Below are 18,392 nucleotides of genomic sequence, written 5' to 3'. Positions count from 1 at the left end.
GGTCAACTTACCATTTTTTTTTTTTTTTTTTTTTGCAGAAAAAAAATGTATCTCCCCCTTTTCCAAAATAAATAATTTTATTATTCTGTAATTTTCCATTATATTCATTTATTGCACATCTGCATAATTTTTTTTGTTCTTCTTCCAACTGTTGGAGGCAGAGAAATCACGTTTTTTGCATATTTGTTTTCCCCATTAAAAACTTCTTTTCGCATATTTTTTTCCCAAGTACTTCGTCTCACAAGAAAGACATTAACTCATGCACTAAACTTAAAAATGTTTGAAATTACACAAATTCAAATTTTGATGATTGAAAAAAAGGAAGGCGTAATTTTCAATTGTTACTCGTCTACTAACGTATTTTATTATATAAGCATTTTGTAACCCTTTCTCTAGCAGGTACAGAAGTCTGCAAAAGGGGAAGTAAAGTTGTGCAAGCATATATGTACATGTATATAAGCGCATGTGAATATGTTCATATATATATGTATATGTATATGTATATATGTGTATAGGTATTAGTGAGGGTTTGCGTTTGTATCGAGCGCATAAAAAAAAAGAGTACAGGATACCTGGTGAGATCAATAAGAAGTTTTATTTTTTTCCCAACAGACTTCTTCATTTTGCTGTCACATGAGGCATAACTGAATTGTCGTGAAAATATATATATATATATATATATATATAAGGGGAAATTTAAAATAGTGCTATATTTTTAAGAAAAAAAAAAAAATATATTTGTCTTTTCTTTTTTCCCTTTTTCATTATTACCCTGACATGTGGTTAACCATGTACTGAAAATGTTTCTTATCGATGTTTAATTTTTTCAAATATTCGAATCCCAGGATTTTTTGCACCTCACACCTACGTTTTGCAAATTGGGTACAAGGAAAAAATAAAAAAAAAGATAAAATAAAGTACAGGAATATGCACCCAAATCTACGAACAGATAAAATAGTGAGTGACATAATAGGTAAAATAATGCTTATGTTCCTCTTGATCAATATTAAAAGAGGAGATAATAAGTACACCTAAAATGGCTAGTTTGGACGAAATAAAACAAAATTCTAATTGTACCTATGGTGGCAACATGGAGCTAAAATGAAGTAATTCTCAAGGACTTCGTTCTTAGTACTATTCATTATCATCCTAAATATAAATAAGGGGTAAAAGAGAATATTAAAGGCCCAGATACAAACAAAATGGCTACTGAACAATCGATTGAAATTCTCGAAATGTACGAAATGATTGAAATCTTTTTTTTTTTTTTTTTTTCTTATGAACCTTAAAGCTAGATCTGTCCCATTTCCACACAAATGTTTGGTTATAAATGTCACTTTTTGGAAGTCCACATTTTTGAGAAAGTCGTTCATGTTATTATAAACCCTAACAAAAGGAAAAATATGAACAGTGGGCAGTTTGCACTGTTTTGTCATATAGGAGTCATATAAGTGCACTAGTTCTATCTTATTTTATTTTGATCTGCTTCTTCGTGTTAAATCATGTTACGTTATATTATACCTTTTTTTTTTTTTTTTTTTTTTTTTTTTTTTTTTTTCTTTTCTCTCCACTGTGCTATTTTACTAACTTGATAAGGTCGTTGTTCCCTTGCGTCAACAAGAGGAATATCTTTTTAACATGTACGTCGAAGTAGCTTTCAAGAAAAAGTAAATTATTTTTCAAGTATTTTTCCGACAATACAAGATTAGCCATCTTGCTATAATAGTTTGTTCTTTTTTTGGCGCCTTCTTGATCACCGATTTGGCCTATTTCACCCACTTGTTCTTTTCCGTCTTTCCCTTCTTTTCCTTTTTCACCTTCTTCACCTCCTTTCAATTTTCTCACCTTATCCGAGAGAAACCGTTGCCCCTGCTCTCTTCTCCAGTACACATCTTTGCAATAATAAAAATGAACTATATCCGGAATTAGAAAAATATTTCGTTCTTCTGCTTTTCCATTTTGAACAAAGCGGAGGAATTTACTTAGATGAAAATCAGCTATATCTGCTTTTATTCTAAGCGTATGTGTGTTATAATTTTTAGCTATTTGCATGTAAAAATCTTTCTTTTCTTTTTTATTTCTACGAGAATCTTTTTCAATAATTAAAATTTTGCATTTATCTGTTTGTGGTTGTTCTTGTTTGTTTTCCATGCATGTGTAATGAGTAGAAATAAATTTTGTTAACTCTTTTTTTTCCCCACTATCAGGATGATCATTCTTCCTCTTGTCATCCTTTAATTCAATATGCAGAGAAAATTTAGAAAGTACATCAGTCAAAATATTCATAACGAAATTTACCCATCTTGCTGTGTTACCCTTACCTGCACCAAGCTCTACAAATAGCATGTTTCTAAGGTTAAAATTTATTTTCATTTTTTTTTTTTTTTCCTTACACAGTAGGTAATAATAAAAATATTCAAAAAAAATCTTATTAAAATATAATAACAGAAATAACAAATTAATATTTTGTATATCGTGCTTATCTATATTTTCTAAAAAGAAATATATAGACATTTCAATTGTACTGTCATATTTTTGTTCTCTATTGAAATTCTTGTTTTTTATTCTTTTCATAATACTCATATTACAGCACAGATATATCGTTACGTATATCACAATACTTAGAATTTCATCCTCATCTAAATTTTCTTTTTCATTAACAAAAATACATTCTGAATTGTTAATGTCTGTAGTCTTTTCGTAACCTTTTTTTCCATTCAAAAAAAAAAATATATTTGTATCGACATATTTTATTATTTCTCTACATATTTTGTACTTATGAATGATTCCTATACTCTTGAGTGTTAATATTGGCAAGTCAAATTTCTCTATTTGTTTCTTTTTTATTTTTATATCTTTATATGTTGGAAAAAAAGGGTCCTTGGTATGGTTATGCTCACTGTTAACTGCAACGTGCGCATTCTCTTTTACATTCGGATTTTTGGTGAAATCGTTTACTCCCTTTACGTTACATGGGATGTTGCTCTCTTTTACTGCTAAATGATTAAAAATGCGGCTTGCCGTTATCCCCCCTTTGTTTTGCATTGCCCTATCATTACTTCCGTTGCTATTACCACTGATACTGCCACTTCCACTACCACTGATACTGCCGCTTCCACTACCACTGATACTGCCGCTTCCACTACCACTGATACTGCCGCTTTCACTACCACTGATACTGCCGCTTCCACTACCACTGATATTACCGCTTCCACTACCACCGCCTCTCCTACTTGTTCCTATCGACAGCTTTATCTTTTCAATGTAATAATTTAAAAGAACATTTGCACCTACAACACTTATAGTATCAGCATGATTTCCATTTTGTGGACCTATTTTTTTTTTCAGTTTTTCTAAAAATACGTCATCCTCCAGTTTTCGTAGCAAGGTAGCTTTTCCATATTTTAAAAAATACTTGAACAGAAACTTATGTTTTAGATTTAAAAACTGCTCATAAGTAGTTACATTTATATTTATAATGCTTTTTTTTAACAAATGTATAATCGTTTCATTAAAAAAGTGGTGGTAGTCATATAGTATCTCCTCTACATTTTCCTGCCTTACCAAATACAAACTGCTATCATTTATTTGAGGAAAATAAAAAGGGTTATAATGCAAATATAAATTTTTTAAAAATAATGGGCATTTTTTCAAATGCTTGAAAACTTCACTTTTATATTTTAAATCTTCATTTATAAATTTATTTTTTTCTAGCGGGCAAACTTGCTGCATTGTTTTTGATAAAACTTAGCACTTTTTCTTTTTTTTGGATAAAATGTGCTGTTCTGTTATGGCTTATAATATCGTAAGAGAAATTTTTTTTTTTTTTCAACACGTTCTGCTAATTGAAGTATCAGTACATTGTTGTGATATAAAAAGCACGCAAAAATTGTTTTTAGTTATTCCGCTTTATTCTGCTTTATTTTGTGTTATTTTACTTTCTTTTCCTTTCTTTTGTTTTATTTTATTTTACTTTATTTTTTATATTGTACATATGTTCATACTATTATAACATTCGTTGGCGAATGCACAAAGTTTTTGCCAGAGGCGGAGGAACAGTTTTAAGCTTAAATTTTCAGCTATAAAAATGTATAGCTTATGTTTTGATCTCTTTCTTTTTTTTTTCTTTTTTTCATAATGCGTTTACCATAGTAATGTTTATAAAGGGAGAGAGTAGGCTTACAAAAATTATGAAATATTCTTAAAGGAAAAAAAAAAAAAAAATTACAACAAAGGGGGAAAAAATGGAACAACGCTAAAGGAAAAGATAAATGATACACATAATTATATACTTAATGAACTATCATCAAATCGTGTTCATTTAACCATCCATGCACTATAGAAAACAAGTTGAACGTGTTTCATAATTTATTTTTCATACATCAAACTATATAATGGATACTGCGTACGGTCTATATCTCTTACCTTTGCATTCCTGTCTCTTATTTACTCCTTTAACACAAAATAATTTACTAATGTTCCCATACTACTATTGTTTTCCTTATTTATTTTAAAATTTTCATTACATATTTTTTCGTAATGACATATATCCTATTGTATTTAAAAAAAAAAAAAAATAATAAAAATTATGACGAGCAGAGAATAGGTATATAAACTAATGTGTATACATATATGCATAGTCTTATACATATCAGGTTTAATTTGTCTCTTTTTCAACATGGGGTTTTGGCAAATACGCAGGCCTAAACTCATGAACAAAGGTCTATATGCGCATTTTTACAAATTAATATGTACATGGGTGTATGCATGTGAGTATGTATATACACGCTAAGAACAGTTCTTACTAAATATATTTGCCTTTGTATTTTTTCTTCATAAGGTATTTCATCATCCTGCAAAAGTTTAAAAAAAGCAAAAATTGAAAAAAGGAGGTTACCATTCACTAAATGTGCAAATTCGAAAATGTGGTATAATTTTATGGAAAAAATATATATTTGTAAAAGTGTGTACATATATATGTATACATTTATGTACGTATGTTATGTATGTATGAATTCTTCTGTCTGTGTAACCTTCAACAAATTGCACAAGTTAAATTTCACAATTCGCTCGTTTTGTTCCCCTATTTTTACGTTAATAATGGTTTTTATCTAAAAAATAAAAAAGTAGATCAAAAAAAAAAAGTCGAGTATGGAAAACATGAGTAGCTATCAAAGGAGCATTTCACACTTCCTCAATTTTCAGTGATAATGTGTTATTCTTCTATTTCGTTGTTATTCTATTTTGTTGCTTTGCCATTTTGTTAATTAGCAATTTGTGAGTGTTTTATTTTATTATTACTTCTTTAAGGAAATAGTCATTTATTTTATCAACGATTTTTGTTATTATCCCCTCAACAATGACCTGCAAAAAATTATGAAGCATCTCGGTGTAAATGCATAATCTTCGAACATATATATATGCACATGCACACTTTCTTGTATTTGCGTGTTCATTTGGTTTACGTCCGCTATGATGTCCTCATAAAATGCCTTAAAAGAAATAAGGGGGAGGATAACCTTGTCCACTTGCTCACTCGGCTTCTCGGGAACCTTATATATGCAGAAATGGAAAATATAAAAGCAGCATCTAATCAAGCACGCACAGTTATACACATAGATATATATACGTACACATATGCATATGTATATATATGTGTATGTATATATACACGTTTATATGTTGCCATGTGCATACACACCCCATGCACTTCTTCTCAACGTAGATACACTCCCGTACGTATAGTTGTAACACGCCCACATGTACCTTTTCCAATGTGATGCTGTGCATGTCTATTCTCTTACGCGCTTATTAGTCATTTTGTAAATGGCCAAGAGGGAGTGCAAATAAACCAAAAAACTAGAGCATATTTCAAACATCTTATTAATGAAATATTCTTCAAAGGATTTTTGTGTATTTAGAACAATCTTGGATAAGGTTTTTAAAAAACCGTTTATACAGTTTATATCATGTATAATTTTTCTTTTGCTATTTTTTTGATATATGTGTAAATGTAGCTTCATTTTTTTCCTCTTTTCTTTTAATGTATTTTTATTGTCCTTGCCTAATTTCTGTAGGCTGCTGTTTTGTTCGCATTCTTTGTCTTCGTTTTGTTCAACACTGGGTATAATATTAGCAGCGCACGCAGAGCTAGTATTGTTACCTTTTTTGGCTCGGTTGAGTGATTTAGTATTTGAATTTTTCAATTCTATTTGTTGAATATCCATATAGGGGTTACTATGGGGGTGCTTCCTATTACAACTCACATCCCATCCATCATCACTACCGCTATGACTATCGATATTACTATCACCGCTTCGTTCATGCATGAGTACACGTGCCCCTTCATACACCTGTACCCTCATTTGCGCATTCATCTTTTGGTGTACTTTTTCATCCTCATCTCCTTGTTGTAGTAATTTGTTAGCAGCTTGAACATATGGTAAGTTGCTCCCATCCTTTTTGCTTAACTTCGTATCATTGCTATTCCAACGATTCATAAGGTCCGAGAAATACTTTTCTTGCATAAGGATATCGTTCATATTTTCACACCAGTCTGATGCAGAGGACGACGTGGAGGAAGATGAGGACACAACAAAATGATCACTACTCAAGTAAGAACAATTTTTGTTGTTTTCATCATGTTGATAATAACCATTAGCATAAGAAGCAATAATTTTTGTAAAAATCCATGTAGGTACATTTCCTATTTTCTTTGGAACAACAAAATAAGTCGGACTCTTACGGTTAATAAATTTTTTTATTTTACAGCTAGTTTTAAATAAATTTCGCAGTGATAAAAAATCAGACAAAAAAAAGCCTATACTATTATAGGTTAATGTTAGGCTAAAATTAAATTTTGTTTTATCAATGGTAGTAATGTTTTTATGATTATTATTTTCTTCTAAAAATAATAAAAAGCTTTCAGTATTGGATATGTAATTTTTAAAATGTTTAAAAATAAATGAGAGATAATTTGGTAAACATGTGGATATATAATATTTACTTGTAAATAAAATTTTAAAAATTTTAATTAAATTAATTGTATGTTTTAACCAATATGAATTATTGTCAAATATATATTTTTTATCAAATAATATCATATAATTATAATTTTCATTTATTTTATTTTCTAATATATTTAAGATATATTGAGAATATGCTTCTCTTTCAAAATTTTTTAAAAAATTATTTATAATTTCATCAAGTACAAACTGTTCATATATTTTCCTTTCTTTTTTTATTTCATTTAAAAAATTCGCTGTTTTTATATAATTCTCAATAAATACATCACAGTATTTTAGTAAAAAAATATTACAATATTTACTCTTTATAAGGTCCAACAATTTTGTTACTATTCCATTTGAGCAGAACAAAGCTCCTTCGTCTATCTTGTCAATACGTTTGTTCACTTCCACAATATTTGTGTCTTCAAGAAGATGCTCCCGTACGTGCAATAGAAATTCCTCATATGACTGGAAGGTATGGTCCTCCTAACGTGAGCGTGTAAAAATACGCACATATGTATGGACACACACACACACGCAAATATGTACACATGTATCAGTGCTAAATATGCACAATATGTACATTGCATACGGTCGGTAAAACATACACACAGAGGGAGAAAATTGTGCGCAAAATTGGCAAAAATGTTGTAGAGACTTGCGTCTGGTTGGGCTGATACGGCTGCGCAGAAATTCCACTAGTGCAGCGGTAATACTCCTCATATGCACACTAAATTTTTATAATTTTTTAAACGTCCAGATGATACTTTTTCTTTTTTTTCTTTTTTTTCCCCTGCTCTTCGTGTCTCATTTTTTTTTTTTTAGCCATTTTCCCCTTTTATGCCCAAAAAAAAGGGAAGGTATTTCTTACCATGTACTTAATGAACACTTCATAGAATTGTTGGATAAATGTGTCAAAATGATCTAACATATAACAAGCGTTTAAAATATAGTTTGTGCACTGGTTTAGAATAAAATCATCCCTTATATTTTTTATAATATCCTCTTTTATCATTCTGAGAAATATATATGACAACTGATTTGTATATTTTTGTACTTTCATAATAAGACCTTTTAAATTATCATTTAAATATTCGAATGAATAATATTTAGTTATTTCAACTATATCTTTGTCACATTTCGATGATATGCCATATTTTTCAATAAGCTCCTTTAAGCCTTCTAATGTACGTGTTACTTTATATATCCTCTTATAATTATTATATAACATTGCTTTTATATTCCATATTCCTTTTGTTAAGTTAATAATTCTTTGACTTAAATAATAAAATAAATAAAAATTATTTTTTTTACATATATCCTCCATAAAATTTCTAACCATTTCATTATTATCTGAAAAAGAAGATAATTTACGCTCTATATTTACTAAGAGGGTATAATTTTCTGACCGTTCATATATTTTAATTTCTTTTTGTATTTTACTTATTAATTGCTCTATTTCTATATTTGTCTTTACTATATTTTTAATATAGAAAATATTAATTTTGTCAGTTAATATATCGTGTGTACTTTTATTGATTGCATTAATTTCTGTTAATAATTTCTTAACATACGTTTTCGAAATTCTTATTTCTTTTTCTAATATTGGGATAATATTTTCTATTATATTTAAATTAGAAGGTAAAGACATAAATTCTTCATAATTCTTATTCAATATTTTAATAATATCACCATGAATTATATTTTTCATTAACTCAAGATCCTTTTTTATCTCACACAGGGGTTTATACCTACTAGCCTCCACTACGTATGTCATAGATTCGTTCATGATCTTCATTATGTTTTCACTTTTTAGTAGTTCCTCTTTTCTACTGAAAAGGCTTTTGTTCTGCTCCTCGTCCATCTGGTGTTTTGTCATTTAGAGCATATTAGACCGATTAGCGCTTATTCGCTCTTTTAGGCGTATTAGTCCTCTTTTCCCTTTTTCGCCTTCTTTTTTTTTTTTTTGTTTTGCTCTCAATTAAGGCTATTTATTCTATATATAAATAAATATTTTGCTTATATAAGCGTACGTAATAAATAGAACAGCCTATTTACATTTCTCTTGTGTTTTCCTTCTAATCAAATTAGGCACTCATCATAGATTCATTTCGTTACCAATAGTTGATTATTCCCTATTATAAGTTTCTATTTTTATATCTTAATATTGGACCAACATATGTTTTACCTTCGAGCGAAGGGGCTTAATCATTCGTTCAATTTAACTTCCGGTTTTTGGCAAGAACAGTGGAGCCGTTAATGAAAAGATAAGCGCAGCTTTTAACATGTACGTGCACACTGATAAATATTTTATGACAAATCATATATAACAAATGATTCATGACAAATGCTTTAATTTCTTTTTATTTTTTTTCTCCATTGAGAACCCTCACCTTGATGCACTCACTTACGAACAAGTAATTCTTAATTGCACTTAAACATAAAAAAGGGAAAAAAAAAAAAATTTTAATTGCTGTCATATTGCCCTTTTTTTTTTTCCCCTCCCCCCATTTATATATATGTTATACTGTGCATTTACATATGTACAAAGAAAAAAAAAAAAAAGAAAAAAAATCATACAAAAAATGAGCAAACGAACACTTAATGTGTAAAAAAATTGCTATTAAGCTATCCACATTTCGCATTCCTGCTACGTTTATGTAGCATATTTTTAAAACTTGTTTTATTGTTCAACCGAGCTTGTTACTAATCATACGGAAATATAATAAATAATTTCGAAGAAATATATGTTAACTTCATTTTTAACTTCACTTTTTAGTTCATTTTTAACTTCACTTTTTAGTTCATTTTTAACTTCACTTTTTAGTTCATTTTTAACTTCACTTTTTAGTTCATTTTTAACTTCACTTTTTAGTTCATTTTTAACTTCACTTTTTAGTTCATTTTTAACCTCAATTTTGTGTTCATTTTTAACCTCAATTTTGTGTTCATTTTTAACCTCAATTTTGTGTTCAATTTTGAGTTCAAATTTAATTTTAATTTGGGAGATATTTTAGCAAAAGGAAAGAAAAAAAGGTACATAAAATATATGGGAATGAAATGAAATAAGAAAAAAAATATATAAGTATATATATATATATGTGTATTTTAATAAATGATGAATAAATGTATACTGCTGCAATAAGCAGTCCTGAAGAGGCATATTCAACAAAAGCATTTTTGCTGCTACATATGCGAACATATGTATCTATTTATGCACATAAACGAAACACACAAACAGAGCGTGAATCGTAAGTAATATTTAAAAGGGGGCAATATGTATAATATATGGGAGCTATGGGTAATTATAAATTTAAAAAAAAAAAAAAAAAAATTTATATAGAACAATGACGGGTAGGAATGTAGTTAGACACCTTTCTGCTTATGTATTCATATGTATACACGTTTACGATATTTGTTTGGCTCGTGTTTTTTCCCTATTTTTAGGTATCTCTTTCGTGTATGTGTGTGTGGTCTACATCAACCATAAATACAGTGCACACAGGAACATACATACGTCCGTATATATATATATATATATATATATATATATATATATATGTATGTACCTATGCTCATTGCATGACTGCACATTTAAAAAAGCCTGCATTGCAAAGGTTTACACTGCAAAGGTTTACACTGCAAAGGTTTACACTGCAAAGGTTTACACTGCAAAGGTTTACACTGCAAAGGTTTACACTGCAAAGACTTATACTGCAAATGCTTATACTGCAAAGGCTTATACTGCAATACGAACAACGCTTACGTAAAATAATTCAAAGTACTTTTTTTTTTTGACAAAACGGAGGTGATACCCTCAACGAAATCTTCGTGATCAATTTCAGTGGCTCCTCTTCTTAGGGCAATCATACCTGCTTCAACACAAACAGCTTTTAGTTGAGCTCCATTGAAATCATCAGTAGATCTAGCTAATTCTTCAAAATTAACATCTTTATGTACATTCATTTTTCTTGAATGTATTTGTAAAATTCGAGCTCTAGATTCTTCATTAGGATGTGGTAATTCAATTTTTCTATCAAGTCTTCCTGATCTTAATAAAGCAGGGTCTAATGTATCTGGTCTATTTGTAGCAGCAATAACTTTAACAGTGTCATCTGTACTAAAACCATCAAGCTGATTTAGTAATTCCAACATTGTTCTTTGTACTTCTCTATCCCCTGATAATTCACTATCAAATCTTTTGGTTCCAATAGCATCTAATTCATCAATAAAAATAATAGCAGGTGCTTTTTCTTTTGCTAAATTGAATGCATCTCTAACCATCTTTGCACCATCCCCAATAAACATTTGGACTAATTGTGGTCCTGCTAATTTTAAAAAAGTAGCATTGGTTTGGGATGCACAAGCCCTTGCTAATAATGTTTTTCCTGTACCTGGAGGTCCATGCATTAATACACCTTTAGGTGGTTTTATTCCTATTTTTTCAAATTTTTCCTTATGTAACATAGGTAATACAATTGCTTCTACTAAATCTTCTATCTGTTTATCTAAACCACCAATGTCCGAATAATCTTCGGACGGTTTTTCAATTACTTCCATAGCTTTTACTCTATTATCATATTCTGGTGGTAATTTATCAATAATTAAATAGCTATCTTTATTTACACCCACTAAATCTCCTGGCTTTAATTCTGATGCTTCTATTAAACCTGGTACTGGTAAAAATATAGTTTGTCTAGTTGATGTTTTAATAACCATACATTTTCCTCTTTTTTCATCATCTATATCACGAAATCCTTCCTCATGTTTTATTTTTAAATTATTATCATATAAATCATATTCATCTTTCGGTTCATTTTCTTCTTCTTCATCTTCTAAATCTAAAGATTCCACTACATTTGCCACTAAATATGGAAGCATTTTATTTAAATGGATTTTTTCCACATTATCTTTTATCTTTTCTTGTAAACTTTTATATTCATTTTTTAGTCTTGTATGCTCATTTTTTAAAATTTTTATTTCCGTTTCAATTAAACTTACTCTTGTTTTTATCTCGCTATTTGACAGTTTTTCTATTTCTTCTACATTTACTTCCTCATTTCCAAAAATATTTTCCACATTCATTTTTTACTTTCCACGGACTCCTAATATTGTTACACTGCGGTTTGCTCCAAGCGTGAGACCTTCGTGTATGTATATGCTCGTATATATATATATATATATATATAATATATGTGTATATATTTCAGCTATATATCATATACATTTATGCAAGCAACTTCTGCCTTTCGCTTGAGCACTAGAGAGCATTCTTTATAGCTTTATGTTCGACGCTGTAGCGTGTAAGGATGGCAGCACATGGGTACATGTAAATATATACATATATACATTTGTACGTATATGTTTGCCAACGTAAACCGCCTTGAAGAAAAAGGTTTGGTGTAATGCAGCAAGGAAAAAAAAAAGGCAAAAAAAAAAAAAGAAAGGAAAGCAGAGGAAAGGAACGGAATGGAAGGGAAAAGAAACAAAACGAAGAAACAACGAAATGTCAAAACGACGAAGTGAAAGTTCTATAATTTTAATATTTTACTCTTCATTAAAATATAATATTCACACTGCATCAAATTTCTTTCTTTTCTTTTTTTTTTATCAAATTGGAGCATAAAAAAATATAAATACAAAAAACAAAATATATGTAATGCTAAAATGCTGAAATAGGGCAATAAAAAATGTAATAACACAAATAACATTTTCACTAAAAAAATTTTTGCATCTTGAACAGTGCTATTCACTAACACAGTATCATGTAAGAACGTATTCATGCAAGTATGTATGTATATATAAATACATAAACGCACAAGTGTATATTAAACGATATGTGCAATACTTTCATCATTTCAACCCTTGAGCGAACTATATTATTGAAGTAATATATACATAAAACTTTTACACGCAAAATTTGCGCAATAATATCTTTAAAAAATGATAAACAGTTCATGCCAATTCTAATGCAAATGTTAATGTTCGTGTTAATGTTTGTGTTAATGTTTGTGTTAATGTTAATGCTAGTCATAACGTTAATACTAATGTTATTATTAATGTACAATAATAAATATACGCCCAGTATACACATAGGTTACGATGTGCACCAAAAAAAATACGCACAAAGCAGTTTTAAATAAAATTGTACATTCATTTTCCTTCAAATTAGAAGATTTTAAGAGAATTGTTTATATATTTTATAATGTTACATATAATCAAAATTTATTTAGAGAAATAACAATGTATTTTTATTTTTACGTTGGTGCAAAATTATGCAAATTTATTATATCGTAATGTACAAAGGTTTAAAATTTTTTTTTTTTTTGTAAAATTTTCACGGACGGAAAAAGTACTTGACACTTATACGTGTACAACTGCTGCAAACTTTATTATCTACCCACAATTTGAACAAGCATATATATGTATGTGCTTAGGTGTTTTCTCCTAATCGTGCATACTTGCATAATATACACTACTTATGCGTAATATACTTACAATATACATACAAACTTTTTAAATGTACAACGTAAAATGTACAATTAATATGTACCTTATGATATATTCGAACTTAACAATAAAAAAAAAAGGCTACACACTTTACACATTTAAAATATAACAGGACTGTACGCATTCTTTATCTCCTTAAAAAGGATTAATTTAAGTATAATCCATGAGAAATGGTAAACGTTAATTTGTTCTTCAAAATTTAGAAATAAAAAAAGGCTTTTATAATATTTACTATTATATATTTTTTTTTTGATTATATTCCTAAAAAATACTAATTATTTATAAGTTTGCTTTTTAATTTAAAAAAAAATATAATAAAAAAAAAAAAAAAATAATAATATTAATAACAACATAATGGAATAAGATAAAATAATGTAGTGTAATATACTCTAAAAAATAATATAATGAAATAAAAAATATAGTATAAAACTACATAATGTAATAAAATGAAATAAGCTAATATGGTTTAATACTATAAAATATATTATAATAAAAATATTTTATTTTAATAACAATATATGGTATAAAAATAAACAAGTGTATTTCTCTCTTTTTCAAGTTGATTCATGAATTTCCTTCTTCAATAAAAACTCAAAAGTACTGTAAACAAACAGTAAGCACATACATACATACGTAAAAATAACAGTACCATATCTTTAATCTTCTACTTCTTTATTATATTTCTTTATTCGTCTAATAATATATTTGCCATTCCTCAGCACCTTTCTTAAATCTCTGAAAAACTATTCCTCATGCACCTATACCTATAAAATTAATAAAACTTGTTTTAAAAATAAATAGCAAATATCATTTAATAAATATACAAAATACTAAAAATTTCCAAAATAAAAATGCATAAGTGTAATAAAAAAATAAACACCTCAATTTTGATAAACTCAATATCCTGAAAATACCCATAATAAATAATGGTTTTAAACAAAACCACTTACGAAATTATAATAGTATGTAAGGATAAACACTTGCGTAAAACTATTCACTCATGAATAAAATACATACATGTGTTATGTTTATATACAAATCAAACACCCTGTTGATACTATATGCATATGTATACAATTACATAAACTACTTGCAATTGTTATTCTTTTTTTTTTTTTTTTTTTTTTTTTTTTTTTCATTTTTTCTAGGAAGCAATATCACTCTATTCTGCTAAAAAGTATTAAAAAAGAAAACACAATGAATAGAAAAAAAAAAAAAAAAAAAAAAAGACCTTAAACATATAAATATAATCTACAAATTACGAGTGCAATAATATATATCGTCAACATATCTCTGCATATGTAAAGTGCGTTTAAGCTTTTTTAACTTTTTTTTTTTATTTTCCACAATATATAAAAAATATATAAAAATTATATGGAGAATATGAGCATAAAAATAGTGCATGCAACGGTACGTATGCATTCATTTACTTATATAAAATTATGTATTTACAAACATATGTACAACACTCACAAATAGCATAATGCATATATATATATATATATATAAACATACACACATACATATGTACGTACTCCTACATACACACGTAAGCATGCACATACAAACATATAAAATATAAATTGTATGATTATTCAGCTTCCACTATTTTCAATTATTTCTTGTCTCAGACATCTAAGAGAAGGCTACAAAGGAAATTCATTGAGCTTATTCCTTTAAGCTCTCTACTGCGAACATTTGAGAATGTTTATCATCATACACAAAAAATAATATATACTCATATTCATGTACACATGTATACAATACATATACGTGTATATATATATATATACCTCTCCATGCGCACGTATGTATGTACACAAAACTACATGATATGATACATATATGCTTTGTTTATTTTCAAATATTTTTTGCGTCAGACATCTAAGAGAAGGCTACAAAGATTATTCATTGAGCTTAATTACTTAAACTCTCAACTGCGAACATTTGAGAATTTTTATCATCCCTCGCAAAAAATAGATGCACATTTTCATATCAACTAAAAACATATATATATATATATATATATATATATATATATATATATATATATATATATATATGCATGTATATATGTATGTATATATACCCATGTTGTACATGATAAAATATGCACTTTACATAATTTCTGTTAGTTTTATAAAATATACTTATTTTTTTGGTCAGTCGCTTAGGTAATCTCAGGCAATATACTTCCATTGAGCTTACATTTTTATAAGCTCTAAAATTGCTATCTTAAAATTTATCATCACTCACAAAAAAATAAATGCATTTTATAAAACTAACAAAAATTATGTAAGATAAATATTTTATCATGTACAAGTTCATATATATATATATATATATATATATATATATATATATGCATGTACATTTTGTGACATAATATTTATTCTCTTACATAACTCTTGTTCGTTTTATAAACTGTTCATATATATATATATATATATATATATATATGTTATATGTTTTACGTTAGCTACTTAGTAACAATGGGCTATGCATTCCCATCGAGTTTATACTTTTTTAAACTCTCAATAACTGCACCTTTATATGGCTTTATTATCATTCAAAAAAAAAAATATATATAAATATATATATATATAGATATTTCATAAATATTATAATTAATGCTCACGTACAGTAAATTTGTTCACATTCTTGTGTCCTTTATTAATAAATAGTACTACAAGTATACAATTCGTGAAATCTCATTAATTTTCGAAATGAACCATCTCACATATTTTTCTTATAACTCGCATAATTATTACTCACAACTGGAACTTTTCTAATGTATATATATATGTACGTATGTATATGTACATATATTTACTTATCACATACTCAGTATATATTCATGCACATATATATATATGGTACACATACTTAACAACAAACATAAACAAAGCATATTAATATATACAACTTTTTATTACCCTTTCAAATCTGAAGATACAAAACACCAATAGAATATGTCAACAATTTTGATAGCAACATTCTATATATTTAATTTTAACATTGTTCATCATCATATTGGCTCTTTAACAAACACATATAGATTTGCACTAATCAAACATTCCAAATCCCATAAATCCATCTTCTTCTTCTTCTTCCTCTTCTTCCTGTTTTTTCGTTTCTTCCTTTTTAGGTGCATCTTGTTTGGCTGCTGAAGAAGCAACAGGCGCAGCAGCATATGCTTCGGGATTTTCAACCATGTCTTTAATTTTCTTCATTAATGGGAATGTATAATCTGTATCAATTACTAAAGCAACAATATTTTTAAATGCTTCAACAAATACATGAGGATAAGAAGCCTCTGTTATTATACCAACTGCTCTGGACAATGCAGCTACATTGGAAACACCTTTTGAAAATTTCTTTAAAATATCTTCATCAGTAATATCTAAAACTTTTGCGTCATATATAACTCCATCATCATAAACAGTTCGTACATCAACACCATATGAAAAAGGTTTCATATTAAATTTTTGTAAGAGTGTTGCTGATGAAGCTGTTACTTTTTCTCCCTGCTTAATTAGATGCACATGCTCCTGTATTTCAATTTGACCTTTTACAATTTTTGTCGATATACCTAAAGACTGAAAAAAAGATGTGTGCGATGGATCCATACCTGTTGGACCTGGTGGAATAAATACATCAATTGGTGCTATAACACCTAATCTTGCAGGTGCTGGTGATTTGTTTTCAAGAATAATATTTCTAACTTCTGATAAATCTTCCTTGCAAAATACGAAACCCATATTTAATTTTACTAATGGTAATAATTTTTCTATCTGTGGTACATTCTGCAAATTTTTTTTTAATGCTGTCCTTATTCTTGTATTCTTTCCCATTAATACGATAGCCTTCCCCCTTAAACTCTGACGCACACTTGCCATTTGATTTGATCCAACATTGTCTACATGTACAATTAATATTTTAGTATATTGTTGGATTAGTGAGCTCAGTTTCTCAATGTATATTTGCTTTTTCTGAGCCTTGGATAATTTCGCCATTTTTTTCCTACTTTTATAATAAATCAAAAATTTTTAAATGGATGAAAAAAAAAAAAAAATTGTGCATATATATATATATTCTCCAAAAAAACTCGAACAAGTTGCGATTTTATGGAGACTGGCAGTACAAATGAATGTCTGACAATCACTTTAACCTGAAAAAGTTAACAAATTAAAATTATAATATTAGTGTGTAAAAAAAAAGAAAAAGAAAAGAAAAAAAGGAAAAATTGTTCAAAAATTATGAACAAGTCATGTAAAAATTATAAACGTAGTACATAAAAAATCTATGAAGAATTATTAAATACATAAAACTTCATATATGAAAATAAGCACACTAAATAAAATATACAGATATAATTATGGCATTGAATAAACAATGTGTATACATTATATAAAATAAATAATTTTGTAAGGCATAATTAAAAGCCTGCCTGCCTATTATCAATCAAATCATACATATTTGCGTAAATGTAACAGTGGTTTGTACTAATTCAAAATATTCGTCTATTGCACTTTATCAATTAAGTATAACAATTTACATAAAAAACTAAACTGCAATTAGTGGTATTAACACAAAATAATGATACTTAAAAAAAATTAACTGAACGGTAAAATGAATATACATTCTATATATCCATATATATATGTTTTACGATAAAATATAATATAAAAATTAATAAGCTATCTACACGATACTTGGTTAAATATAAACATATGAATATATTTTTTACTTCTTGACATAAACAAAAAAAAAAAAAAAAAAGGGAAAAAACATTAGTGTAATATAAATAACAGAGTAATACAAGCTGTATCATTCATAACAATGAATTTAATTATTACTGCAAGAAATACACTC

The 18,392-nt window shown here is 27.8% G+C and overlaps 4 protein-coding genes and 2 non-coding genes across 6 annotated transcripts; all 6 read right to left on the bottom strand.

The window, feature by feature from the left end:
- Window positions 1-270: 270 nt before the first annotated feature.
- On the bottom strand, window positions 271-3,732 carry PmUG01_09039800 (conserved Plasmodium protein, unknown function; the record flags this gene model as incomplete). Its single annotated transcript, XM_029005096.1, has 6 exons — window positions 271-409; window positions 573-644; window positions 772-864; window positions 1,078-1,149; window positions 1,285-1,386; window positions 1,589-3,732. The coding sequence occupies 6 exons, from the start codon at window positions 3,730-3,732 to the stop codon at window positions 271-273; spliced, it is 2,622 nt and encodes an 873-aa protein (XP_028861720.1).
- A 714-nt stretch (window positions 3,733-4,446) lies between these two features.
- Window positions 4,447-8,886, bottom strand: PmUG01_09039700 (conserved Plasmodium protein, unknown function; the record flags this gene model as incomplete). The annotated part of the gene is made up of 7 exons (XM_029005095.1): window positions 4,447-4,551; window positions 4,806-4,853; window positions 5,034-5,111; window positions 5,302-5,364; window positions 5,466-5,552; window positions 5,805-7,493; window positions 7,879-8,886. 7 exons carry the CDS (start codon window positions 8,884-8,886, stop codon window positions 4,447-4,449), a joined length of 3,078 nt encoding a protein of 1,025 aa, XP_028861719.1.
- A 1,883-nt stretch (window positions 8,887-10,769) lies between these two features.
- On the bottom strand, window positions 10,770-12,092 carry RPT5 (26S protease regulatory subunit 6A, putative; the record flags this gene model as incomplete). Its single annotated transcript, XM_029005094.1, has 1 exon — window positions 10,770-12,092. The coding sequence occupies one exon, from the start codon at window positions 12,090-12,092 to the stop codon at window positions 10,770-10,772; it is 1,323 nt and encodes a 440-aa protein (XP_028861718.1).
- Window positions 12,093-15,136: 3,044 nt separating this feature from the next.
- On the bottom strand, window positions 15,137-15,241 carry PmUG01_09039500. The gene has a single exon (XR_003751944.1). It is a non-coding gene; the product is annotated as an uncharacterized ncRNA (small nucleolar RNA).
- Window positions 15,242-15,385: 144 nt separating this feature from the next.
- Window positions 15,386-15,490, bottom strand: PmUG01_09039400. Its single transcript, XR_003751943.1, has one exon. It is a non-coding gene; the product is annotated as an uncharacterized ncRNA (small nucleolar RNA).
- Window positions 15,491-16,582: 1,092 nt separating this feature from the next.
- PmUG01_09039300 (60S ribosomal protein P0, putative) lies at window positions 16,583-17,533 on the bottom strand (the record flags this gene model as incomplete). Its single annotated transcript, XM_029005093.1, has 1 exon — window positions 16,583-17,533. One exon carries the CDS (start codon window positions 17,531-17,533, stop codon window positions 16,583-16,585), a length of 951 nt encoding a protein of 316 aa, XP_028861717.1.
- Between the last annotated feature and the right edge of the window lie 859 nt (window positions 17,534-18,392).

Source organism: Plasmodium malariae (genome assembly GCF_900090045.1).
Source record: "Plasmodium malariae genome assembly, chromosome: 9".
NCBI classification, from domain to species: domain Eukaryota; phylum Apicomplexa; class Aconoidasida; order Haemosporida; family Plasmodiidae; genus Plasmodium; species Plasmodium malariae.
This window is presented reverse-complemented; position numbering and strand designations above follow the sequence as displayed.